Below are 22,050 nucleotides of genomic sequence, written 5' to 3' on the forward strand. Positions count from 1 at the left end.
TAACTTTTCCAATATACTAAATCTGTATAAATAAAATGCTTTGAGTATGGTTTGAATTCTTAGATATTAGAGAAAGGTACTAAATTCTGTTTCAATAATTAACTAGTCATAACGCTTTAGTACACAGTAGTTTGGAAAAGCAGGTATGATACAATATGGAACCAATTTATTATTAAGACAGGCCACTGCTTTTTTTAAAAACCATTTTGAACTTGGCAAAAATGTAATCGAGAAATTTCTGTACTTTTCATTGCCAAAAGCATTTCGCAAACTTTTCCAGCTAATCTAGGACTTCGCAACTTAAAGTTTGAGCAGATATAATAAATACAATTCTCAAAATGAAATATTGCATACTGGCTGACAGCACAAACCCTGTCAAATGTCTAAAAATTACACATTTTAATTGTTAACTCTGTTTTAGATACACTGAACTTTAAAATAGTTTACTATCAGGTCGCCAAAGTGTCTGTGCAGGACAATCAGTAATGCCCTTTCTTATTCAAATGAAGGTTTTAGTGAAGGCCATGCTTTACAGGGGATCAAAACAGGAAATGACCAGACAAACTTGGAAAAAATGTATTTTGGGAGCTGCAAAGATACAGAAGTCACAGAAGAGTTCCGCCTGCCTCCACAAAAATAATGCAGGTCCACTGACAGGCTGTCCTGGCCTCATCAAGCTCTGTCAAAATAGCATTTATCTACTGCTTTGCAAACTTACTTGTGGCCTCTGCTGGCATTTCAGACAGCCAACATTTTGGATGTCAACATGTAGTGAGTTATTCTTAGTGCCTGTTTGGCATTTACAGTTTACTCTATAAATTCAAATGTATTGGGATTTCATAATTGCTGGCATTAAACACTTTCTCTGCGTCATTTGTCCTAAAATCTAAATCAGCTCAAATGTTACTCAAGTTACGCGATCAAAACAGACTTAAATCAGTAAGTATAATAAATACTGTTGAAATGGGTTAATTATAAAGCACATTTCCAATAATACTGAAACATTAAATACAGGAATTTTTTTTAGCTATTAGCAAAATAAATCTTTGTATTAAGAAATTGCCTAGGAGTTTTAGAAACCACGTATGCAATTCTAACTGCAATTATAAAGGACTTCAGGGGTTAAGGCACATCACGCAGTCTCATTCTTCTGAAATTTCTGGCAACAGCTGGTGAAAGCTTTAAATACCAATTTGACAGTTCTACGCCTAGGCAGCAAGGCACAGTTCGATCCAGTATTCAAGCTTTTCAAATTTTCTCAGAACTTATTTTTCTTGGTCTTCCATCCAAAATGAACTGTGTGTGCCCTATATTTTTTGTATTCCTATTTGGAGAACTAGTATTCACAGCACCAGCTAACAAGGAAGATAAATTTCTCGTACATGATTTGGAAGGGGAATCGTTTGGTGCAGACACAAGTTACGAATATGAAGCTGAACCACAAGAAATAAAACAAGCAAAGGTAATGTGGTTTAACATTCATTATTTGCCTACCAAATTTAATCATATTTTATAAGAAACTTTCATTTAAATTTGAAATTCATATGAAGATAACACATGAATCCAGCAGTAATAGCATTAATAGTATCATGCATTTAATCACAACAAGTGCTGGAGGACATCTAGAATCTTAAGATGCTGATAAAGTAGATATAAAAGATTAATTGAGTTTGAGTTGCAAAATTAAATACAATTGCTTTGAAATTATTTACTAATTACATGAATAACAAGCTGCTTTGAAGAGTGACTGAATAAAATTATAATGTAAAGTCTGCCCTTAAGAAAGGAATTGCGAAAGACAGCAAAACCGGAAAGCTATAAAATGGTACATAATAATATTTACAAATTAATTTGTCAGAGTGACTCAGTGAGAAAGTTCTGAAAATTAGCCATCTACAATGACTGATCATTCAATTGCATAAATTCACATAAAGTTATACAATGTTTAATCCCTTGTTATACCAATTAAATGAATTAAATTAGTTCCAATACCTATAGTCTCTTTCATAAGACATATCATTGTGCCTTTATCAAGTCCCTTGCATACAATAGGTGCTAAGTTTGTTTATGAGCATAAATAAGCCATTGGAATAATTTATGAGCCTTTGTTTAAGATTATAAAGAATTTCTGTGGTAAAATAACACATCAATCAAACTATTTTTGTTTCAATATTTTTAGGTGATAATTGTATCTATCCTCACTGATTCATTAACATTGCCAACAGAAAATATAGAAACGCAGTAACATGGACTGATAATAAACATTAAAGACTCTCAAAATATATTTTAAACTTGATTCTTTTCAAAAAATTAGAAAAGAAGACACAGAGTCTCAGACAATTATGTAGTTTAATATTCTACTCAGCAACCTTACCTTCAGTCACAAAGCCAATTTAACTAGACATTCATCTGCAGGAGGTGAAATAGCTACATAAAGCTCCAATACCATGTACTGAGTGAAAGAACAAAACTATTAAAAGCTTTCTGAGTACTTAGTAAAGGCAAGCACCTCAAGGACAGATGGCATATACACAATGGCCTCAGTCAGAATCAGTGACTTTCTGAATTATGATACCCATCGACAAATGTTATGTTATCTTCTCCATGACAAAAAAAAAATGTAGTTCACATAATGAATCTCTGGTAATTGAATGAGGGTTATAATGGAGATTCACTGGAGGCTTGTTAAATGTTGATTTTATACCCTGTAATAACGATTTGTTTAATTTAGATTGAGTACAATGTTAATATTTCCATTACTTATTCTTTTTAACGCTTCAATAAAATAGGTCATGTCATTCACTTTGTGAATGAAAGCCAATTCATTCAAGAATGACTCAAGCTTCAGAATCACATGTAATTTCTGTCACAAGAACTGTTCAATAGCACCACCCGACTTCATTTACCCAGTTGGAATATTTTATTCTTTCACTCTCCCAACTATATCTTCAACATATGTACTGTGCACCCAGTTATTTCATGTGATAGAAAATTCAACATTTTAACTATTTTTTAGATGAAGTTTTACTTGAAATTCTTAATAGACCCATCATCTACATCTGAATTACTGGGCCTTTTCCCTTTTATGTTTAGCCTTCTTTGAAATACTTTATATTGTGCAATACACTGATGCCTACCTAATCTTTCACATTGGCTGAATGTTCTGCAGATGTCACTAACAGTCACAAACCATTTATCACCTTTGGACCCTGCAATGCCAAACTGTTGTATGGTGTAGAGCGATTTGTTTGAATCATCAGCTGGCATCTCTCCAGCAGCTATCTTTATCGTTTCACTTTTGTATTTTCTCGTGAAACACTTGTGTGCACAGTGAGTTAATTTCTTGCAGTAAGGGAACTGCTTTCCCCATGCTGAACACACTTTCTTTTATTTTATGAGGTGCTCTCCACAATATTTAAGTCATGTTCCCTGGCCTTGATCTTTCTGCTGATCTTTTGGCAAAAAAAACTTCTTTTCCATTCTGTTATTCCCATTCAGTTTGGAATATGTTTGATCATTGTCCAACTCTCATTGGTTCACCTATTAATATGCACTAGCCGATGAATGACACCTTAGAGCTTCTCCACACGTAATAACTTTCTTGAGAGTAAGTTTCACCTCTCTCAGTAGATGCGCTTTCACAACAGGATCTCTTGTATTTAAGAGAATCCTACCTACAATGAGAATATTTTTGTATTTGTCCAAACTCTTAGGATCCAACTAGATGTGTCAGTACTGCATACCGAACAACATTCACTGACTTCCCCCAAACTCAGATGTTGAACACATAGCATAGGGATCAAACTATGTCTTCAAATTCTTTGATTTCTTTCCTGTCTCATTCTTCTGTTCATCGGTTAAGATCCAAGTAGCAATACAACTTGAAGCACACTTTCTCTGGCACAGATAACAAGCATGCTATTAGTTTTTGTGCAATGTTTTTATTGATTTTGTACCCGATTCATAATACAACCGTTCATTCTACATCTTGCTTACATTGTTTCAGCCTATCTTATTAGTGAGAATAATATGGAATAATCTAAACAGTGCTGCACTCTGACGCAACACTGCAACACTGAAATCATCGCAGTTGGTAGAAATTTTGCACTGCCCCAGCAAGTTCGGCAGCTGTCTTAGCAATCTCATGAAGAAATGTTAATATTGCCAAAAGAAACAATCTTCAAATTCTGTGGTGCTGCTAGATCTATTAATATGGAGATTATTTTTCACTATTATTCTCTCAATCCCAAAATGATGATTCAAATTATCTCACATTAATACAGGAAGCTGGGTAATGTGTTTTGTTACCTTATCTGCTCCGCAACGGACAAGGCAGCACTTAGTGATTGAGACAGGGAAATCAGGGTCAAACTAAGATAAAATCTAAACCTCAGTGAGTAGTGTCATGAAAGTCAATATGACTTGTAGCCCAGGAGACCAGGAGGCAGGTCCTTAGGGTCATAAATTCAGAGAGACACACAGCACGGAAACAGATCCTTTGGTCCAACCAGTCCATGCCGGACATAATCTCAAACTAAACCATTCCGACCAGCTTGATCCTGGCCGATATCCCTCCAAACCTTTCCTATTCATATGTGCTTATCCAAATGTCTTTTAAACATTATAATCGTACCGATGTCCACCACTTTTGCAGGAAGTTCATCCCACTCACCAACCACCTTTTGTGTAAAAAAAATTGCCCCTCATGTTTGTTTTCAATCTCTCTCCTCTCAGTTAAAAATTGTGCCCCCAGTTTTGAAATCCCCCATCTGAGGGAAAAGACAACTACATTAACCCTGTTTAAACCTCTCATTGTTTTATAAACTTGTATCAAGTCGCCTCTCAACCTATTTCACTCCAGTGAAAAACATCCCAGCCTATCCAGTCTTTCTTTATAACTCAAACTTTCCAAACTTGGCAAAATCCTGGTAAATCTCTTCTGAACCCCCTCCAGCTTAATAATATGCTTACTATAACTGGACCACCAGAACTGGTCTCACCGATTTTCTGTACAACCTCAACATGACTTCCCAACTCCTCTACTCAAAGGACTGATGGAAGCAAGAAACTTGAAACTTAAAACAATTACATGATTAGTTAGACAATAGAAAGAAAGATAACAAAGAAGATAATTATACAGAATGGACTGTGGTATAACAGGACTTAATGTATAGTGTATAATCTCTGAGACAGTGGTACAAACAGTAACAAAACACGAAATGGATTTATAGAGGGAACATGAGGTTGTAGGCATGTTTGTTGAGCCTATGGGTTTGGCTGCAAATGTTTTGTCATCCTGCTAGGTAACATATTCAATGCATCTCTGGTGAAGCATGTGTGTTCTGTCCTGCTTGTTATCTATTCCCGTTGGTCTTTTGGGGTAATTGGTATTACTTCTGGTTTTGTTTCTTAGTGGTTTGTGCACAGTGTATAATTCAATTTGTTTGTTGGAGGAGTTCTGGTTGGAACACCAGGCCTCCAGGAATTCTTGGCGTGTCACTGTTCAGCTTGTACGATTATGGGTGTGTTGTCCCAGTCGAATTTGTGCCCCTTGCTGACCATGCGTAATGCGACAAGTGAGAATTGATCACGTCTCTTGGTGGCTAGTTGGTGTTCATATATCTGTACAGTCAATTTTCTTCCAGTTTGGCCTGTGTAGTGTTTCTCACAGGCTTTGCATGGTATTTTATATATTATCCCAGTTTTGCTGGTTTTGGGTACGGGATCCTTTACGTTTGTCAGTAGCTGTCATAGGGTGGTTGTCGGGTTTGTGGGATACTCTGAGACCTAGTGATCTGAATAGTCTTTTGATCATCTCTGAAATGTCCTTAATGTATGATAGGGTGATCAGTGAGTCTGGCGGTATTGTGTCTTCCTGTTGTGGTGTGTCTTGGAGGTAATGGCAAATTGTGATTTTTGGGTATCCATTTCTTTTGTAGGCCCTGTTCCTGTTCTACTTTGTGCAGTTCCAGGTTGCTGCAATGCATTGTGGTTCATTTAAGTAATACTCTGATACAGCTCCATTAGTGGGCTACTGTAATTGAGTATCTGGTCCGTTTGTGTGGTCCTTCTGTATACGCTAGTCTGGAGTTCCCTGTTGTTTTTGCATTGTACCATTATGTCCAGGAAGGGTAGTCAGTTGTTGGCCTCTACTTTTGTGAATTTTATCCCAGTGATGACGTTGTTTGTGTGTCGGTGGGTTTCTTCTAGTTTTATGTCTGTTTAATAATCACAAAGAGGTCATCTACATATCAGACCCAAAGTTACTTTTGGACATGAATTTGACTGGGACAATACATCCATAATCACACAACCTGAACAGAGACACACCAGGGAATTTCTGGAGGCCTGGTATTCCAACCGGAGCTCCATCAACAAACACATTGAATTAGACCTTGCGTACAAACCACTGAGAAATAAAACCTGAAGTAATAACAACCACTCCAGCAAACCGATGCATATAAATAACAAGCAGGATAAAACACTGACACTGATACTTCACCGGAGGCGCACAATTGATGTTACCTAGCAGGGCGACAAAACATTTGCAACCAAACCATTGGCTCAGTGAGCATGTCTACAACCTCATCTGCAATCTGAGCTACAAATCTTCTCCAAAAGCTTAAGAGGGAACATGCTGTGGTGTTTTGGGTATAATCAGCATGTAGCCTGGTATTGGCCTAATTGGACACATACACAAAACAGAATTGCAAATTTGATCAAAAACAAACAGATCTTTTTTTTATTGAAAGCTAGAAGAAAAGGCCATTCCCACATTTGGTGATGCCAACACAAACCATGAAATAGAACATTTACGGTTTATCAGGTCTCCAACAGAAGAACCAGAAGCAGAAGGTCCACCCGTTGGTTCGTATGAACTTATTTTCTCTCTGTTACTCCATATGTAGCTATTTCATTTAACTAATACCCTGCTGGAATGAGTGCAGTTGCAAGTAAGAAAAGGCACACAATTAGATGGCACTGTTTTAATTTGCAATTGATTTCATTGAGAATTAAAGAAGCTATTTCTCTACATCATGACACTTATAAGCTTTTCTGGTGAACAAAGTTGCTAACTCATACTTTTCTATTCTACTTGCATGAATGTAATATAACATTTTAATCGTTGGTTAGACTGAAATTACATTTACAATACTCTTCAAATAAAAAAGTCAAATTTCTACAGTTGCCTCAAAAGCTTGATGCACAACTGGAATTCTTATTTCATTTATACCTCAGTTTTTTGTCCAAATTTGTTTTTCTGACATATCACTAAAGTTCAAGTGAGATACATTATTCCATACAGCCAGGGTTGGAACTCAATTTCGCACATAGCCAAGTACACAGTTTCCTCATCAGAATCTTTTCTAGAAGTGGATTTGCCTTTTGTTATACTAACAATAATAAAAATATCATAATTTCGCAAATCTCAATCTTGCAGATTGATTTGCCAATTTTATAACATCTGCATTCCAAAGATGAAGGCATTGAAAGTATACAAGTTGTTACAATATGACTTAATTCCTAGAATGCTGCCAATAGCAGCTATAACAATCTTTATTAGATTCTTCAATCCTCCACAGACCTGAGAAAGTGGCTGCAGATCGGATCAAAGAACTCTGATCAGACACATGATCAGAAAGAATCTGGAAGCAGATACAGGTCTCACAGATAATGTGTCAAAGTGGCTACTGAAATGAATTATATTGCATTCATGTGATCAAAGTCCTACTAATATAAATTTTCTACATTTCAGATATGCCAACTTGCCTTTTGTGTGTTTGCCTAACTGGTTCTGTGTATTGTGATGAGACCAACATTGATGCCATTCCAATGTTGCCAAAGGAGACATCATACCTTTATGCACGCTTTAATCAGATTAAAAAGGTCACTGTAAAAGATTTTGCTGATTTCCGTGAGTACATTGTGGTCTCTTGTTTTGATTGCGCTGTAAAGATTTAATGCTTTAGAAAATCTTGCCATGTTGATAGAAAGGAAAAATAGAATTCTTTGACTCCATAACAATTTTCTGAAAGCTTACCGTTGTTGACAAAAATGATCATAAATAAATAAACAAAAAAGAAAGGAAGAAATTCTGGTGGGACCAAAAGCCAGAAGAATTTAATTGTTAGTGAGCTCTTAAGGCGTGACTTAGCGTTCCTGTAGCAAAAATACTGGGCACTTTAAAAGCCTGAAATGGAATCAGAAAGGGGAAAAAATAAATAGTTTTTCTCTGCTGAGGCTATGGTTTTATCAAATATCACTGCAAGAGTCAGGGAAATCCACTTAGATTTTTTCCAATGATTTCCATATTTCTTTTGGTTTGGTGCTCAAAAACGAAAGCAAAAAGCTAGTGGAGAGCATGGCAGACCAGTGCCAAAATACACAAAGGAATAGAAAGAACAACTCAATGTTCTTTAGAGAGTGGTAGAGTAAAGTTATTCATATTCACTCATCAATTCAATATTTTAATCAATTATAGACATTTCTGATAAAATCCTGGCACTATTTTTCATAGATATTGCCAATATAGGTTTAAATAATAGATGAGTCCTTTAAAGAGAATTGTAAGTAAAGTGCTACAACTTTTGACAGATTAAGAGGGGAAGGTATTAGCAATTTATTGGAAGTGCAAAGGATGATTATCCCAAATGTTCACTCCTACGGCTACCTGGGATCCTGGCAGATGTCAACTAGACAGAACCATTTGGAATCACATTGAACAAGGGGCAAAATCTTTCTCAATCTTCAATCTCAGCAAGGTTCTAATGCATGTTGCTGCTTAAACAACTTATCCAAACATTTTTTTCATGGTTTATAACCAGCCATACAATTTTGAGAATTCCTTTCACCAAAGTGCAAGCATTCAGGCAAAAAGAAAATTCAAGTCACAGAAAGAGAAAACTCTGATCTGCACCAAGAACAAGGAACATGGAGGCGAAATAATCTGACAGCAGGTGTGCTCTTTGTAATCGGCCCTACATGTTCACACCAACTAAATAGTTACGGCTGACTACAGCAGTTAAATGACATGATTAGAAACCTCAAAGTGGCTGTTGTAGCTAATCTTCCAAAAACAGTCATTTAAGTGATGAAGAAATGTAGACTTGAGAGAACTACAGGAGTGTGACTTGGAGATCCTGAATGAAACCGCACACTGAAAGATTCAGAATTCACCTATCAGGATTACAAAGGGATACTGAAGAAATACAGCTGTAACTGTTGAATAACTTTTTATGTAAATACTTTAATCAGGAATAATTCGTTCTTACCATTTGTCACAAAGTGGGCTTTCCAGCCTGCCACACCAATTTTAAGGAGTTCCTTGTATCTACTGCCTGAAGGGCTTAAATATATGCCTATCAATTGTCTAGTATCAAAGCAGAGATGATTTTCTTTGAATGAGACAGTGACAGCAGCAGCAAGTGGAACAGGAGGACATTAAGCAGGATCGAGTTTCTTCCAAGATGTCATGTCTGTTACTCAACAATTGGAGCTAATTGGCAAATCGCTTAAGCTGAGTAGATCTGTTTCACAACATCTTTTTTTGTTGACCAGCCAACACAGCTATTTTCTAAGACTGGATGGGTAAGAGGGGTTAGACAGATCAATTACTAAGATTAGGGCATTTACCATTCAACTTGAAACCCACTGCCATCAAGGGTTAGATGATTCTGACTGGTCAGCCAGGAGAAGGATCATCAATGCTAGCAAGGTTGGTCTGTTCTAACTGGTAAAATTTGAGCAGGATCCATAAAAACATTTGGAGTCAATGAGCTCTGCATCTTATCAAGGTTTTCTCAACTGAGGTTAATGAGATGTATCTATTCAGTGGTCTATTTTAGTTAAACAGGAATTGTAGACAATAATGACTGCAGATGCTGGAAGCCAGAGTCAATAGATTGATGCTGGAAAAGCACAGCAGGTCTGAAGCCCTTCATCAGGTCTGAAGAAGGGTTTTGGCCTGAAACAGGGACTTTCCTGCTCCTCAGACACTGTCTGGTCTGCTGTGCATCTACTGAAACAGGACGTATACCTGCGTTTACTTCTAAGAAGCTCAAGAAGAAAAATAATACAATAATACATAAGAGAAATGGAAGCAAGGCATTGAAAGTGTAGGGGTGTATTACTGCTCATAAGCCAGAAAACTGCTGAAACAACATCCATGTTTATTTGCATGTTGTGCTCAGGAACTTTGAATAGTGATGGTAGAAGCTCCAATTTCTTTCTCTCATAAAGGCGACAAGGAATCACTCATACTTTTACATACTATCAGGGGTACGTACATATTGCAAAGATTTGTGGGTTGATACTCACCTTGTTTGGCCTTGTTATGAATGCAATTTCCTAGGCCAACAATATTCAGTTTTTGGCAAGGTACAGACAAAACCCACTGTGAATTATATTGTTGTGTCAGAAGCTTATTTTTTGAGGAAAAACATTCCTGCTGAGCAGAGTACGACTGACAGATACCAATAAATAATGCAAACTGTCTGTTCAATCCTAAATAAAGCAACTCTGAGGAGGATCGATTTGAGTGGAAACATGATTACTGAAATAGAAGATAAAGCCTTTTCACAGCTTCCACACCTGGAGCACCTGACGCTTTCTGAAAATAAACTGCTCCGTCTGCCTGCCTTGCCTCCAAAACTCAGAATTCTTGCTGCACAACACAACCGTATTAAAAGCAATGGAATTAAACGCAATGCTTTTAAGGTAATCTTTTGATAACATGCTTTTTGATCCAGTTTCGATACTCTGTGCAAATTGGGGAAACAATTTTTATGCATTATCTTAGAGACATTACAGCACAGCAAACCATTAATTTGATCACGTCCATACAACTCTCTGTACAGCAATCCTATCTTTTGAATTCCTTTATTATAGCCCTATTGCCCTGAAAATGTATTACTCTCAAATGCCCATCCAATTTCTGTTTAGGCCACTAATCACTTCTGATTTCGTCAGCCTCCTAAACAGTGACTTCAAAGTTATGACCACTTAGGTAAAAAAATTCTTCTTCACCACTCTTCTGCATATCTTGCCTCTTAGGTACAAAATGTATCTAGAATCACTGAGTCATACAGCACAGAAACAGACCCTTTGGGATTATGTTCAGCATGGACTGGTTGGACCAAACTAAACTAGTTTCCCCTGCCTGCACTTAGCACATATCCCTCCAAACATTCCTAATTCATGTACTCATCCAAACGAATTTTGAACATTGTAACTGTACCCACATCCACCACTTCCTCTGGAACTTTATTCCACACATGAACTACACTGTGTAAAAAGTTGCCCCCATGTCTTTTTTAATCTTTTCTCACTTCAAAAATATGCCGAGTATTAAGAACCTTCAACTGGGGAAGACACCTGCAGGCACCTCATTCATGCCTCTTATGATTTTATAAACCTCTAATGTCACTCCTCAATCTCCAACACTTCAGCGGAAAAATGTCCCAGTCTATCCAACCTCTGATTATAACTCAAGCCCTCTATGCCTGACAGTATCTTGGTAAATCTCTTCTGAACCCTCTCCAGTTTAATAATATCCTTCCGAAACAGCGTGACCACAATCAGTTGGACACAGTACTCCAGAAGAGGCCTCACCAACATCCAGTACAACCTCAACATGACGTCCCAGCTCCTGTATTTAAAGGTCTGAGCAATGAAAGCAAGAGTGCTAAACACCTTCTTAACCACCCTGTCTTCATGTGATGCAAACTTCAAAGAATAAGGTAACTCAACTCCTAGGTCTCTCTGTTCTACTACACTACCACAGCCCTACTTCTAATTGTGCAAGTTCCCACAAGCCCCAAATATTCATAAGGAAGATTTGCAGGGTTGGCTGGCTATGTATGCCATTGTCATTTTCAGTACCTTGCTTGATGCCAGCTCGTCTGTCTGGTTTCATGACTTTCTTTTGACTTTGTAGCGGTTTATTATAACTGACCAGCTTGCTAGGTCAAATCAGAGGCTATTGCTATGGGTAAGGGATCACACGGAGGCCAGATCAGGTCAGGACAACGGAATTCCTTCCTTAAAAGACATGATGATTCGTGTTTCTTTTTTATAACTGACAGTAGTCATATGGTTATTATTATGCTAGCTTTTAATTTCAGATTTTAATGGAGTTCAAACTTTATTATACGATTCAAACACCTGCCCCAGGACATGAGCCTGGATTCCGGATTACCAGTACAGTGACAGTACCACTACACCACCTCTCCTTCGCGTCCAACAATGTAATTCACCAAACTTTGTGGATAACACATAAGTATTCTAAACCTTGTTTAGCATTCTTCATAATTTTCTCCTAACAGGCTACTCCCTCTTTCTCTAGTGTTGTCACTCCTTCATGCATCTTATTCGTCTTTTTTATGTTGTCATGCTCAAATCCCAACCAACGGAACCCTTTCTAACCACATTAATAAACCTCCCACAGGGGAATGTACCAACCCTACTGAGATTCAACTTGTGTCTTTTGACAAGGTGGCTTCTGTACCAGAAAAAAAAAAACTGTTGCCCCAAGAATCTGAAGGTCTCCTTCCCGGATCAGGCTTCAAGCTACACATTGATTCTCCCTACATTCTTATTTCTAGTCTCACTTTTTAGATGGTATTCATAATAATTAGAGATTAAAAGATTGAGGCTTTAAACTCCGAGTAGTTCTTGTAATCTTGTCTGAAGGACCTCAATACCCATATTGTTGATACCAATGTATTTCACAACATCTGGATCATACCCTTTCCTTTTGATGAATATCTGCAATCTCTTCCAATGATACCCTATACCCTGGTTAAATATATCATGCAGAACCCACAACAACAGTTACAAAAATTCCCATCTGTTTCTCTACTACTAAGTCTCTTACAATGACTGCATTTCCCTCCTGTGCATTCCAAGGTCCAATAGTCACTCTGGTCTGGGCAGGTTTCATTACTCCCAACAATCTGCAATGATTACTCGTGGTCTGAGGCCAGCACACACCCAATAACTTCTGCATCTTCCTATTCTTTCTTATGGCCACACAATAAGCTTCCTCAAGACTCACTTCATGTGAGGTGGCTACCATCTCACATTTATGACCCACAACACACCTGCACTCTCTAATATCCTGTAGTGATATCAATTGCCCCGAAGAGAGGAATTTCTGAACTCCATCAGTCCCTATTGAAGTGATTTTATTTTAAATTGACATAACACATTCAAGATCTTGTTTCATGGAAGAAACTAACATGACGATTGATGAACTTTACTTAAAATGAAAAAAAATCACTCACATTGAATAAACTGATCTATCCCCATAAAAGGTCAACTTAATATTAAAATCTTGAATGTATTGGAAATGTTGGTTTTCACTGCATTTCAGGAATATTTTTCCATTAAAACAACTGATTTAATCATGTGATAGCAGGCTTCACAGCTGCCAGCTGTTCCAATTTCAACCGTACCTGATTGAAATGAGATATTTAAGTATTGCATCGTGTTTCACTTTTTATTCTCTGATACACGGCAAACTGAAGATTGGTCATTCAGTTTTCTGGTATTGGTTCTCATCCTGTTGTACCCTTTGAATTGGCGATAGCTCCTGGTCCACGTCAGCTCATGACGTATGGATATATTGCACAGATCTATACATTTTGCCCAGGGGCAGTGGGTAGGAAGCAGGAATTGAAGGCAACAAGTCTCAATTGCCTAACCATGACCTAAAAAGAAACTCTCTATTTCTTCTTTGAGAATCTAGGTGGTACCTTGTTTTAACTGTTAATTTTATTTAATGGCTTTTGACCTGCTCCATACTCTTAATAATTCACTTTCTGTAACACTTAGCCCAGTTGAAAGTCTTAATTTCCCATCTCCTGATTTAAAGAGATGTCCTAGTCTGGTGAGAAACCCAAACAATTGCTTAGTCAGTACAAAGAGACCTTGGAGTGTAGATTCACAGTTCCATGAAAATGGAGTCACAGGTAGATAAGATAGTGAAGATGGTGTTTGGTATCCTTGCCGTTACTGTATTGGCAGTGCATCAAGTGCAGCAGTTGGGAGGTGACATTGTGGCTGTACAGGACATTGGTTAGGCCACTTTTGGAATACCGTGTACAATCTGGTCTTACAGCTATAGGAAGGAAGGATGTTGTGAAACTTGAAAGGGTTCAGAAAAGATTTACAAGGATGCTGCCAGGCCTAGAGGGTTTCAGCTACAGGGAGATGCTGAATAGGCCGGGGCTATTTTCCCTGGAGCGTTGGAGGCTGAGGGGTGACCTTAGAGGGGTTTATAAAATCATGAGGGGCATGGATAGGGTAAGTGGACAAGGTCTTTTCCCTGGGGTGGAGGGTGTCTAAAACTAGAGGCATGGATTTAAGATGAGAGGGGAAAGATTTAAAAGGGACCTCAGCAGCAACCTTTTCACACAGTGGGTGGGGCGTGTCTGGAATGAACTGCCAGAGGAAGTGGTGGAGGCTAGTATAATTACATTTAAAAGGCATCTGGATGAGTCTATGAATAGGAAGGGTTTAGTGGGATATGGGCCAAATGCTGGCAAATGGGACTAGATTTATTTAGGATATCTGGTCGGCATGGATGAGTTTGTTTCCATACTGTACTTCTCTATGACTCTAGATGCTTTCCATTGATGTAAAACTTTCTTTCGAACGTGTACTCTTCCCAGCTCTGATTCCCATCTCCACTTTTAACTGTATGCCTTTGTCATCTTCCTCCCTTAGGACTTTCATTTCCCACTCTGAATCCCTGCTGTTACAGTTAACTCTGCATCAAGAATGAATCTTCTGTTAAGCAGGGCTTGTGAAGGTTCAAAAGAATAATTGTTGTACAGGACTGTCCTGTCAGGGGCACAGACAGGAGATTCTGCAGCTGTGAGCGAGAAGTCAGAAGAGTATGTTGCCTCCCTGGTGCCAGGATGAACGATGTCTCAAAGAGTTTGCAGCATATTGTCAAAAGGGGAGAGTGAAAAGCTGGAAGGTGTCGTACATATTGGTAAGAACAACATAGTAAAGAACAAGTTTGAGGCTTTGCAGAGTGAATACAGCAAGTTAGGTAGCGGTCAAAAAGCAGAACCTCAAATTGAGTAATCTCCTGGATTATTCCTGGTGCCACGTGCTAGTCAAAGTATGAATAGGAAAATACGGCAGATAAATCAGTGACTAAGGTCTGCTGATAGGGGCAGATATTTGACCTAAGTAGTAGTGAGAACTGAGAGACAAATTATAATGGTTCTGAATTAAAAGACAGCAAGTCAGTTCGAAAAATGAGGCAAGAGCAGCCAGAAAATGAGGTAACTCTGAAGAATTAAACTGCATTTATTTCATTGCAAGGTGCCTGACAGGCAAGGCAGATAAACTCAGGGTATGGATGGGAATGTGGGATTGAGACATCATTGCTATTACTGAAATATGGCTGATGGAGGGACAGGACTGGCATCTCAATTACCGAGGGCTTCGATGCTATAGGAAGGCAGGAGAGAGAGGAGGGGGGTGTGGCGTTTTTGATTAAGGAACACATTACTGCTGTATATTCTTGGGAATTCATCCAGTGAAGCGACATGAATGGAACTCAGAAATAAGTTTGGGATGATCACCTTGATGGAATTGTACAATAGGCCTCTCAAAAGTCAGTGAGAAACTGAAGAGCAAATACGTAAAGAGATCACAGATATATCGAAGAATAATAGGGTTGTAACTGTAGGGGATTTTAGCTTCCTGAACACAGACTAGGACTACCCTGACATTCAGGGCTTGGATGGTGAACAATTTGTTAAATGTGTTCGAGAAAACTTTCTTTATCAATATGGAGGATGCACCAATTAGAGAAGGAGCAAAACTTGACCTTCTCTTGGGAAATAAGGGAGGGCAAGTGGCTGAAGTGTTAGCAGGAGAGCACTCTGGGACCAGTGATCATAATTCTTAGTTTTAAAATAGTTATGGAAAGGGATTGGCCTTGTATAAAAATTAAAGTTCTTATTGAGTGGCACAGTACCTCAGTGGTTAATATTGTTGCTTTACAGTTCCAGGGACCTAGGTTTGATTTCAAACATGAGCAACTGTCTGTGTGGAGTTTGCACATTCTCCCTCATGTCCTCCTTTGTGTACTCTTTCCTTTTACAATCCACAGATTGGAAGGTTAGGCGGATTGGCCATGCTAAAGTGCCTATAGTTTCGAGAGAAGTACACAGTTGCACAGATGGGGTGGGTCTGGGTAGGATGCTCTTCAGAGGGTTGGTGTGTACTCGATGGGCTGAATGGCCCACTTCCACACAGTAGGGACTCTATGAATTAAGAAAAGATCTGGAAAAAAAATTTATTAGGGCAGCATGGTGACTCAACGGTAAGCATTGCTGCCTCACAGCACAGGGACCCAGGTTCGAATACACCCTTGGGCGATTGTCTGTATGGAGTTTACATGTTTTCCCTGTATTTGGGTGGGTTTCCACCTGATGTTCTGGTTTCCTCCCACAGTCCAAAGATGTGCAGGCTAGGTGGACTGGCCATTCGAAAGTGCCCATAGGGTTCAGGGGTGTAGTCGGGTTAACCATGGGATATGCAGGATTACAGGGATAGGTTGGGGAATGGGTCTGCGTGGGATGCTCCTCGGAGGGTCGGTGTGGACTCATTCGGCCAAATGGCGTGTTTCCACACTGTGGATTTTATGGAATTCTATGGAATTGGACAAAGCCAAATTTTGATGGTATAAGACTAAAACTTTCAAATGTTGATTGTGGTAGTCTGTTCACAAGTCAAGGGATGACTGGCAAGTGGGAGGCTTTCAAAAGTGAGATAACAAGAGTTCACAGGCATTATAATAAAGTGTGAAGCTGGATGAACACAGCAGGCCAAGCAGCATCTCAGGAGCACAAAAGCTGACGTTTCGGGCCTAGACCCTTCATCCTCCTCTCTCTTCACAGGCATTATGTTCTTGTTTGGGTGAAGCGTAAGGCTGGTAAGAGTATGTAAAAATGAATGAATAGAGATATTGAGGTTGTGGTCAAAAATAAAAAGGAGACAAATGTTAGGTTTCAGCTGGGCCAATGGTTTTTCTGCCAGACTGCTAGGATTTCAGTAACACAATATCTCCTTGTGACACTAATGTACAGAATTCTGCCATTTAGTCAAGATAAATTAGACGCTATTTCAGAAGCCCTGTATACCTATTTCACATCTATTGCCTCATGTGGACAAATGCATTGTCGCTTGTATATGATATTATCACAAGAACTGAACAATTAATTCCGACCATTACACATGGTGACCGACCATTACACACGGTCACCTCTTGAGCAGGGTATTGTATACAGTAAGGAGGTCTACTTCCAAGCTATACCCATTCTTCAAGCAAGCTGAAATCTACATAGATTACATAGATATAAAGGCACAAAGGCCAAGCCAACACAAGTCAAAGATGCTAAAATCATGCCCGAGTGCCTCTCGCTTTCATTGTTGATGCTACTGGTATTGCCATATAAAAGTTATTGGTAAAAGACCATAGGGTTATTCTCTCATTAGGGATAGGCAAGTGGTAGAAGATTAACCTCAGAGTCACTATGCTTCAGGCAAGGGGTCAGGTTGAGGAGAGTCCTTTCTGGGAACTTCAGTTGACGTGGGAAATAAACTCACACTATTGGTATCAATCTGTATTGCAATCCAGCTGTCCAACTGACTGACCACTCCCGCCTCCTTCCCCATGCTGCATAAACCATATATGTTGTACTTCATTTGGCATTTTCTCCACTATTTCTTCAAAGAATCTAATTTGATGTATTAATCACAATCAGTTACTTTCTCAATCTTGCCTGATCGGTATGTCTTAACTCAGTTCTCCTCACACTTAGTACTTTCACTCTGTGTCAGAAATTCTCACACTTTACCACATAAGCAAAGCTAACTAACCCAAAATTTCTTCTTTATTGAATTTCCTTTTCTTGCCGCTCTTTGGGCTTCTGTTTAGCACAGCAAAAGAAAAAAATAGACAACTCCTGAAAAACTCACAGAACCAAGTTTAGCTTGCTGAATTGAAGCATTTTAACATTTTCCAAAACAATTGTTTACAATTATTGATATTATCATTCAAGTCACTATTTGGTCAAACACAAAGTGCTTGTATTTTTGTACAAAGTCGTTAGAAACAGGATTCAGGCTTTCTCAAAATGATGTTGCAAAATTCAAAGACATCTATAAGAAAAGCAAAATGACTCAAAATAAAACCAAGTAGCTAGTATGGCAGCAGCACATACTTCAAGATCAATACGCCAACTGGAAAGATACAGAATGCAGGGTCACCTTCATGATTTGCAGATTTTCTAAAGTAAGGACTGTTCTTGCTCAGAGTGACCAAGCAAATACCATGTTTCACCCACAGTAAAGCAACAGGTGGGAACAGTTAATCACAAACCTCCAGCAGTAACCAAAGAACAGTATTATGAACCTTGGTAATGTTCATTCATCCCAGCCTCAAACTTACAACACTCTTAAAAAGCATCATCATGACAAGAAAGATTTTGATTTCACAGTTCAGAAATGTGCATAAAACTAAATTAACATGACCATTGATTTTGTTCCAGAACTTGGCTAGGCTTGAATTCCTCTTCCTCGGATTCAATCGGCTGGACAAAGTACCTGCCAACCTGCCTGACACTATCCGTGTACTTCATTTACAGGTCAGTTGGAAGATAAATAATTAAAAGGGCAACTATCCCTACAGATATCTTAATTTTGTGAATCCTAAATCCAAATGTGAAACAAATGAAAGAAAAATGAAAGACTGAATAATTGGAATTCTAGCAATAGCTTCCATATTCCTTTCATTTCCATATAATCTACCAGCTTATTTTCTTTTTTATCGCTGTTTATTTTGTTATAGCCAACAGACTGATTTTGTTTGCTCTAAACAGAAATAGACTATATAGATTTTGAAGGTATGTGGCAGTTAGTGGCTGCATGGAGACAATTTAGAGGACACAGTATGAGTAAATGTGCAATATTAATTTGGATTAAACTGTTCTATAATTAACCAATTATTTCCAGTGATAAATACAAATCACTAGCACATTCCAAGGAGAAAACGACAGGCTCACAATCTAGAACCATATTCATCAAATTTAACTGCATATTATTTTATGTAAATTATAGTTTATTTACATTTCATATTGAGTGTGAGCTACTTGAGTCAGGAGAAAATTTCACTCTTTGGAAATGAAATACTGAAAGCCTTGTCAGTCCTTTCCACAAACAGCATTGTGTCATTGCTCAAATTGTTTGCAGTGTCAATGGGCTTTCCATATAATTAATTAATTACCTGACAGTTTGACTCATTGTATTAAATGGATCAGTCTCATTTGAACATTTTCACTGTATTTTCATTTGCACTTCTCAGTTTGCCAATGGATAGCAAAAAGAGACTGTTGTGTGAGTCACTGCACAGTAAAATGATATCTATATATAAATTAAATTGAAGCTATATGTACAAATTCTAAATGTCTAAACAGTAAATTATGTGAAACAATATGTATGCATATTAAAAATACTTTATAAACAAACAGATATAGAACTGTTTTAAATTAAGTAATTCTTAAAGTAGACAATTAGATAAAATTGAACAATTACATCTTCACAATGAAGAAACTGTAAATATGCATCTCTTTGCAGAAAAACACTCAAAATAGAATCGATTTGGCAATACATATGTTAAAGTGACAATTTAGTATAAATTGGTAAATTTAATTATTTGCAGGTGGTTGTCAGGACAGCAGAATACTGAGCAAACCAAGCAATGGGCCATGCAACAGTGCTAATATTTGGATAACTTTGATTTGGACCTCAAATCAAGGAGTTGAAGGGTATAAAGCTAATAAAAAATAACAACCTACTGTAAGGGAAGAAGTTCCAGACTGGGAGAAAGACAAAATCATACCAGAGGAACATATCAATGATTGACTAGAACAGTCTTTTTTTAATGGAGACTAATGCTGAAGAGTGGGTTTAAGTTTGACAGGGCCAGACACAGGAGTCACTCTCAAGTTTTGATAGCTTTAACAGATGCAACTCTATGTTTGCTTGTGGTCTGAACTACAGCCAGGCTCCACTGTCATAAAAGGTACAGGATGAGGCAAAATGTGGTCAAAATTGGCTGCAAGAACAAGTCCCGAAGCAAGCATGCTAAATCAGATTAGAGTCAGGAACGGTGATGGTTGCTTACAGAATCTTACCAGGTGGTGTCAGATTAAACATACGAACATTGGCCTGACATTGAATACTATTAAATGGCTGGAAAGAATAATGAGTGAAAATGCGAGAAGTCTGAAATTATTCAAAGGTAGACATTCATAATTTTGAATTTATATTGAAATGAATTCAGAACACAACACCTACAATTCTAATCAACACAAAACCATGCCGAAGTTGGAGGGAGAGGAGTAGGAAGAGAATTGGGTGTTGAGATCAACAGTCCATCTTTGCATCATGATCAACTTGAATATTATGATTTTACTTAATGGCAAAATGTCTAACAGAGAACAATACAGCTTTGGCATATGTAAAGCATCAAGCAATTAATACTTTTGCAGAATACTAAATCACATCAAATAATATTTATTTAACATTTCTTGTAACACTTTTCCACCTTCCAGCATAATAATATATCTACAATTACGGATAATACGTTTTGCAAGCCCCAAGATTCCAGTTATATCCGTGAACGTCTGACTGAGATTCGGCTCGAAGAAAATCCTATCAATTTGGCAGAATACCCAAACAGTTACATCTGCTTGCGAAGACTGCCCATTGGAAAACCATATTTTGGGAGAATATACTGATACAAAAATAGTTAAGCCTCAGAAACAATTAAGTGGTTACGACAGAATATTGCATTCTAAAGCATATTCTCATTTTTTATTATTATATCATCATACTCATGAGCTTTATTATGTTACTTGTGCCATATCAACACTTTTATATTTAACATATTGCTTTATTTCAATAGAGCATTATCCCAAAGTAATAACATTCGTTTTATTTCATGCCAAATAAATTCAAACAATTTTTTGCAAAAACAGATTGACATTTTACACTAAGTTGACTAAATTGTCACCTATGTTTATTTTCATATAATTAAAGTTGCACACATTACTGTTTGACTTTCAATGTAATATTCTGTAATATATTGTTGAACTACATCTGACTCATTTGCAACAGCATGCGGTTTTATATACTGTACTTCTCCTTAACATGATCATTTCGCAGTAATGCAACAACACTAAAAACATGAGGTTTTCTTCCATAAGACCATTTCAAAAAACAGCCTCACAGAAGTATGATTGTAATCCAATTATCTTAATGGAATTAATTTAAATAGAACATCAGAAATCAATCAAGCATGCTCAAAAGATGGAATTCTACTAAATCATAGTTACAACCCTTGTGACCAACCATTCATTTATCACCTTGCTAACAAAGTGATATCCATTCTCACTCCATGACCTACATTATGTTAATTTTATACATTATGAATGTTTTGTAACAGACAGGAATTACAAATATGTCAAAAATGATAAGTTAAGCTAAAATCATTCATTTTAATTCAGCACTAATATTCAAAAAAAGAGTAAAATTCTCACTGCAGTTTGGAGCCAGCACATATTCTGATGCTGTTCCTTCAGAAAATAAAGGAATAAAACTGAAATAAAACAGTTACATAACTAACTTCTCAATAATTCCACAAAAGAAGCAAGCACTCTGATTATGCTGAGATCACTTCTCTATTTCCAACTTCTTAATGCTTCACAGATTGTAGCATCTTAAAATCATTTATTTATTTAGCACATTTAACATGAAATGCTCCAGCAGTATTTAAAAACATATATGACACTGAACCACATAAGGATACATTAGATTAAATTATAAAAAGTTTGGTCAAAAAGGTAGGTCGAAGGAATGTCTCAAAGGAACAAAGAAAGGTAGATGGGCAATGGAACTGCATTCCACAACTTCCTAACCAACCAGAGATGACAATGGCATAACAATTAAAATCAGACGTGTGCT

The 22,050-nt window shown here is 37.6% G+C and overlaps 2 protein-coding genes across 2 annotated transcripts in view; one reads left to right on the plus strand and one right to left on the minus strand.

The window, feature by feature from the left end:
* Positions 1-22,050, minus strand: part of cenpp (centromere protein P) — a 307,375-nt gene that overhangs the window by 229,677 nt on the left and 55,648 nt on the right. The gene's annotated exons all lie outside the window — the stretch shown is intronic.
* Positions 1,151-21,149, plus strand: ogna (osteoglycin, paralog a). The gene is made up of 6 exons (XM_048547324.2): positions 1,151-1,462; positions 6,753-6,867; positions 7,757-7,915; positions 10,514-10,716; positions 18,576-18,671; positions 20,640-21,149. Exons 1-6 carry the CDS (start codon positions 1,292-1,294, stop codon positions 20,823-20,825), a joined length of 930 nt encoding a protein of 309 aa, XP_048403281.1. The 5' UTR covers positions 1,151-1,291; the 3' UTR covers positions 20,826-21,149.

The sequence above is a fragment of the Stegostoma tigrinum genome, chromosome 11 (assembly GCF_030684315.1).
Source record: "Stegostoma tigrinum isolate sSteTig4 chromosome 11, sSteTig4.hap1, whole genome shotgun sequence".
Taxonomy (NCBI): domain Eukaryota; kingdom Metazoa; phylum Chordata; class Chondrichthyes; order Orectolobiformes; family Stegostomatidae; genus Stegostoma; species Stegostoma tigrinum.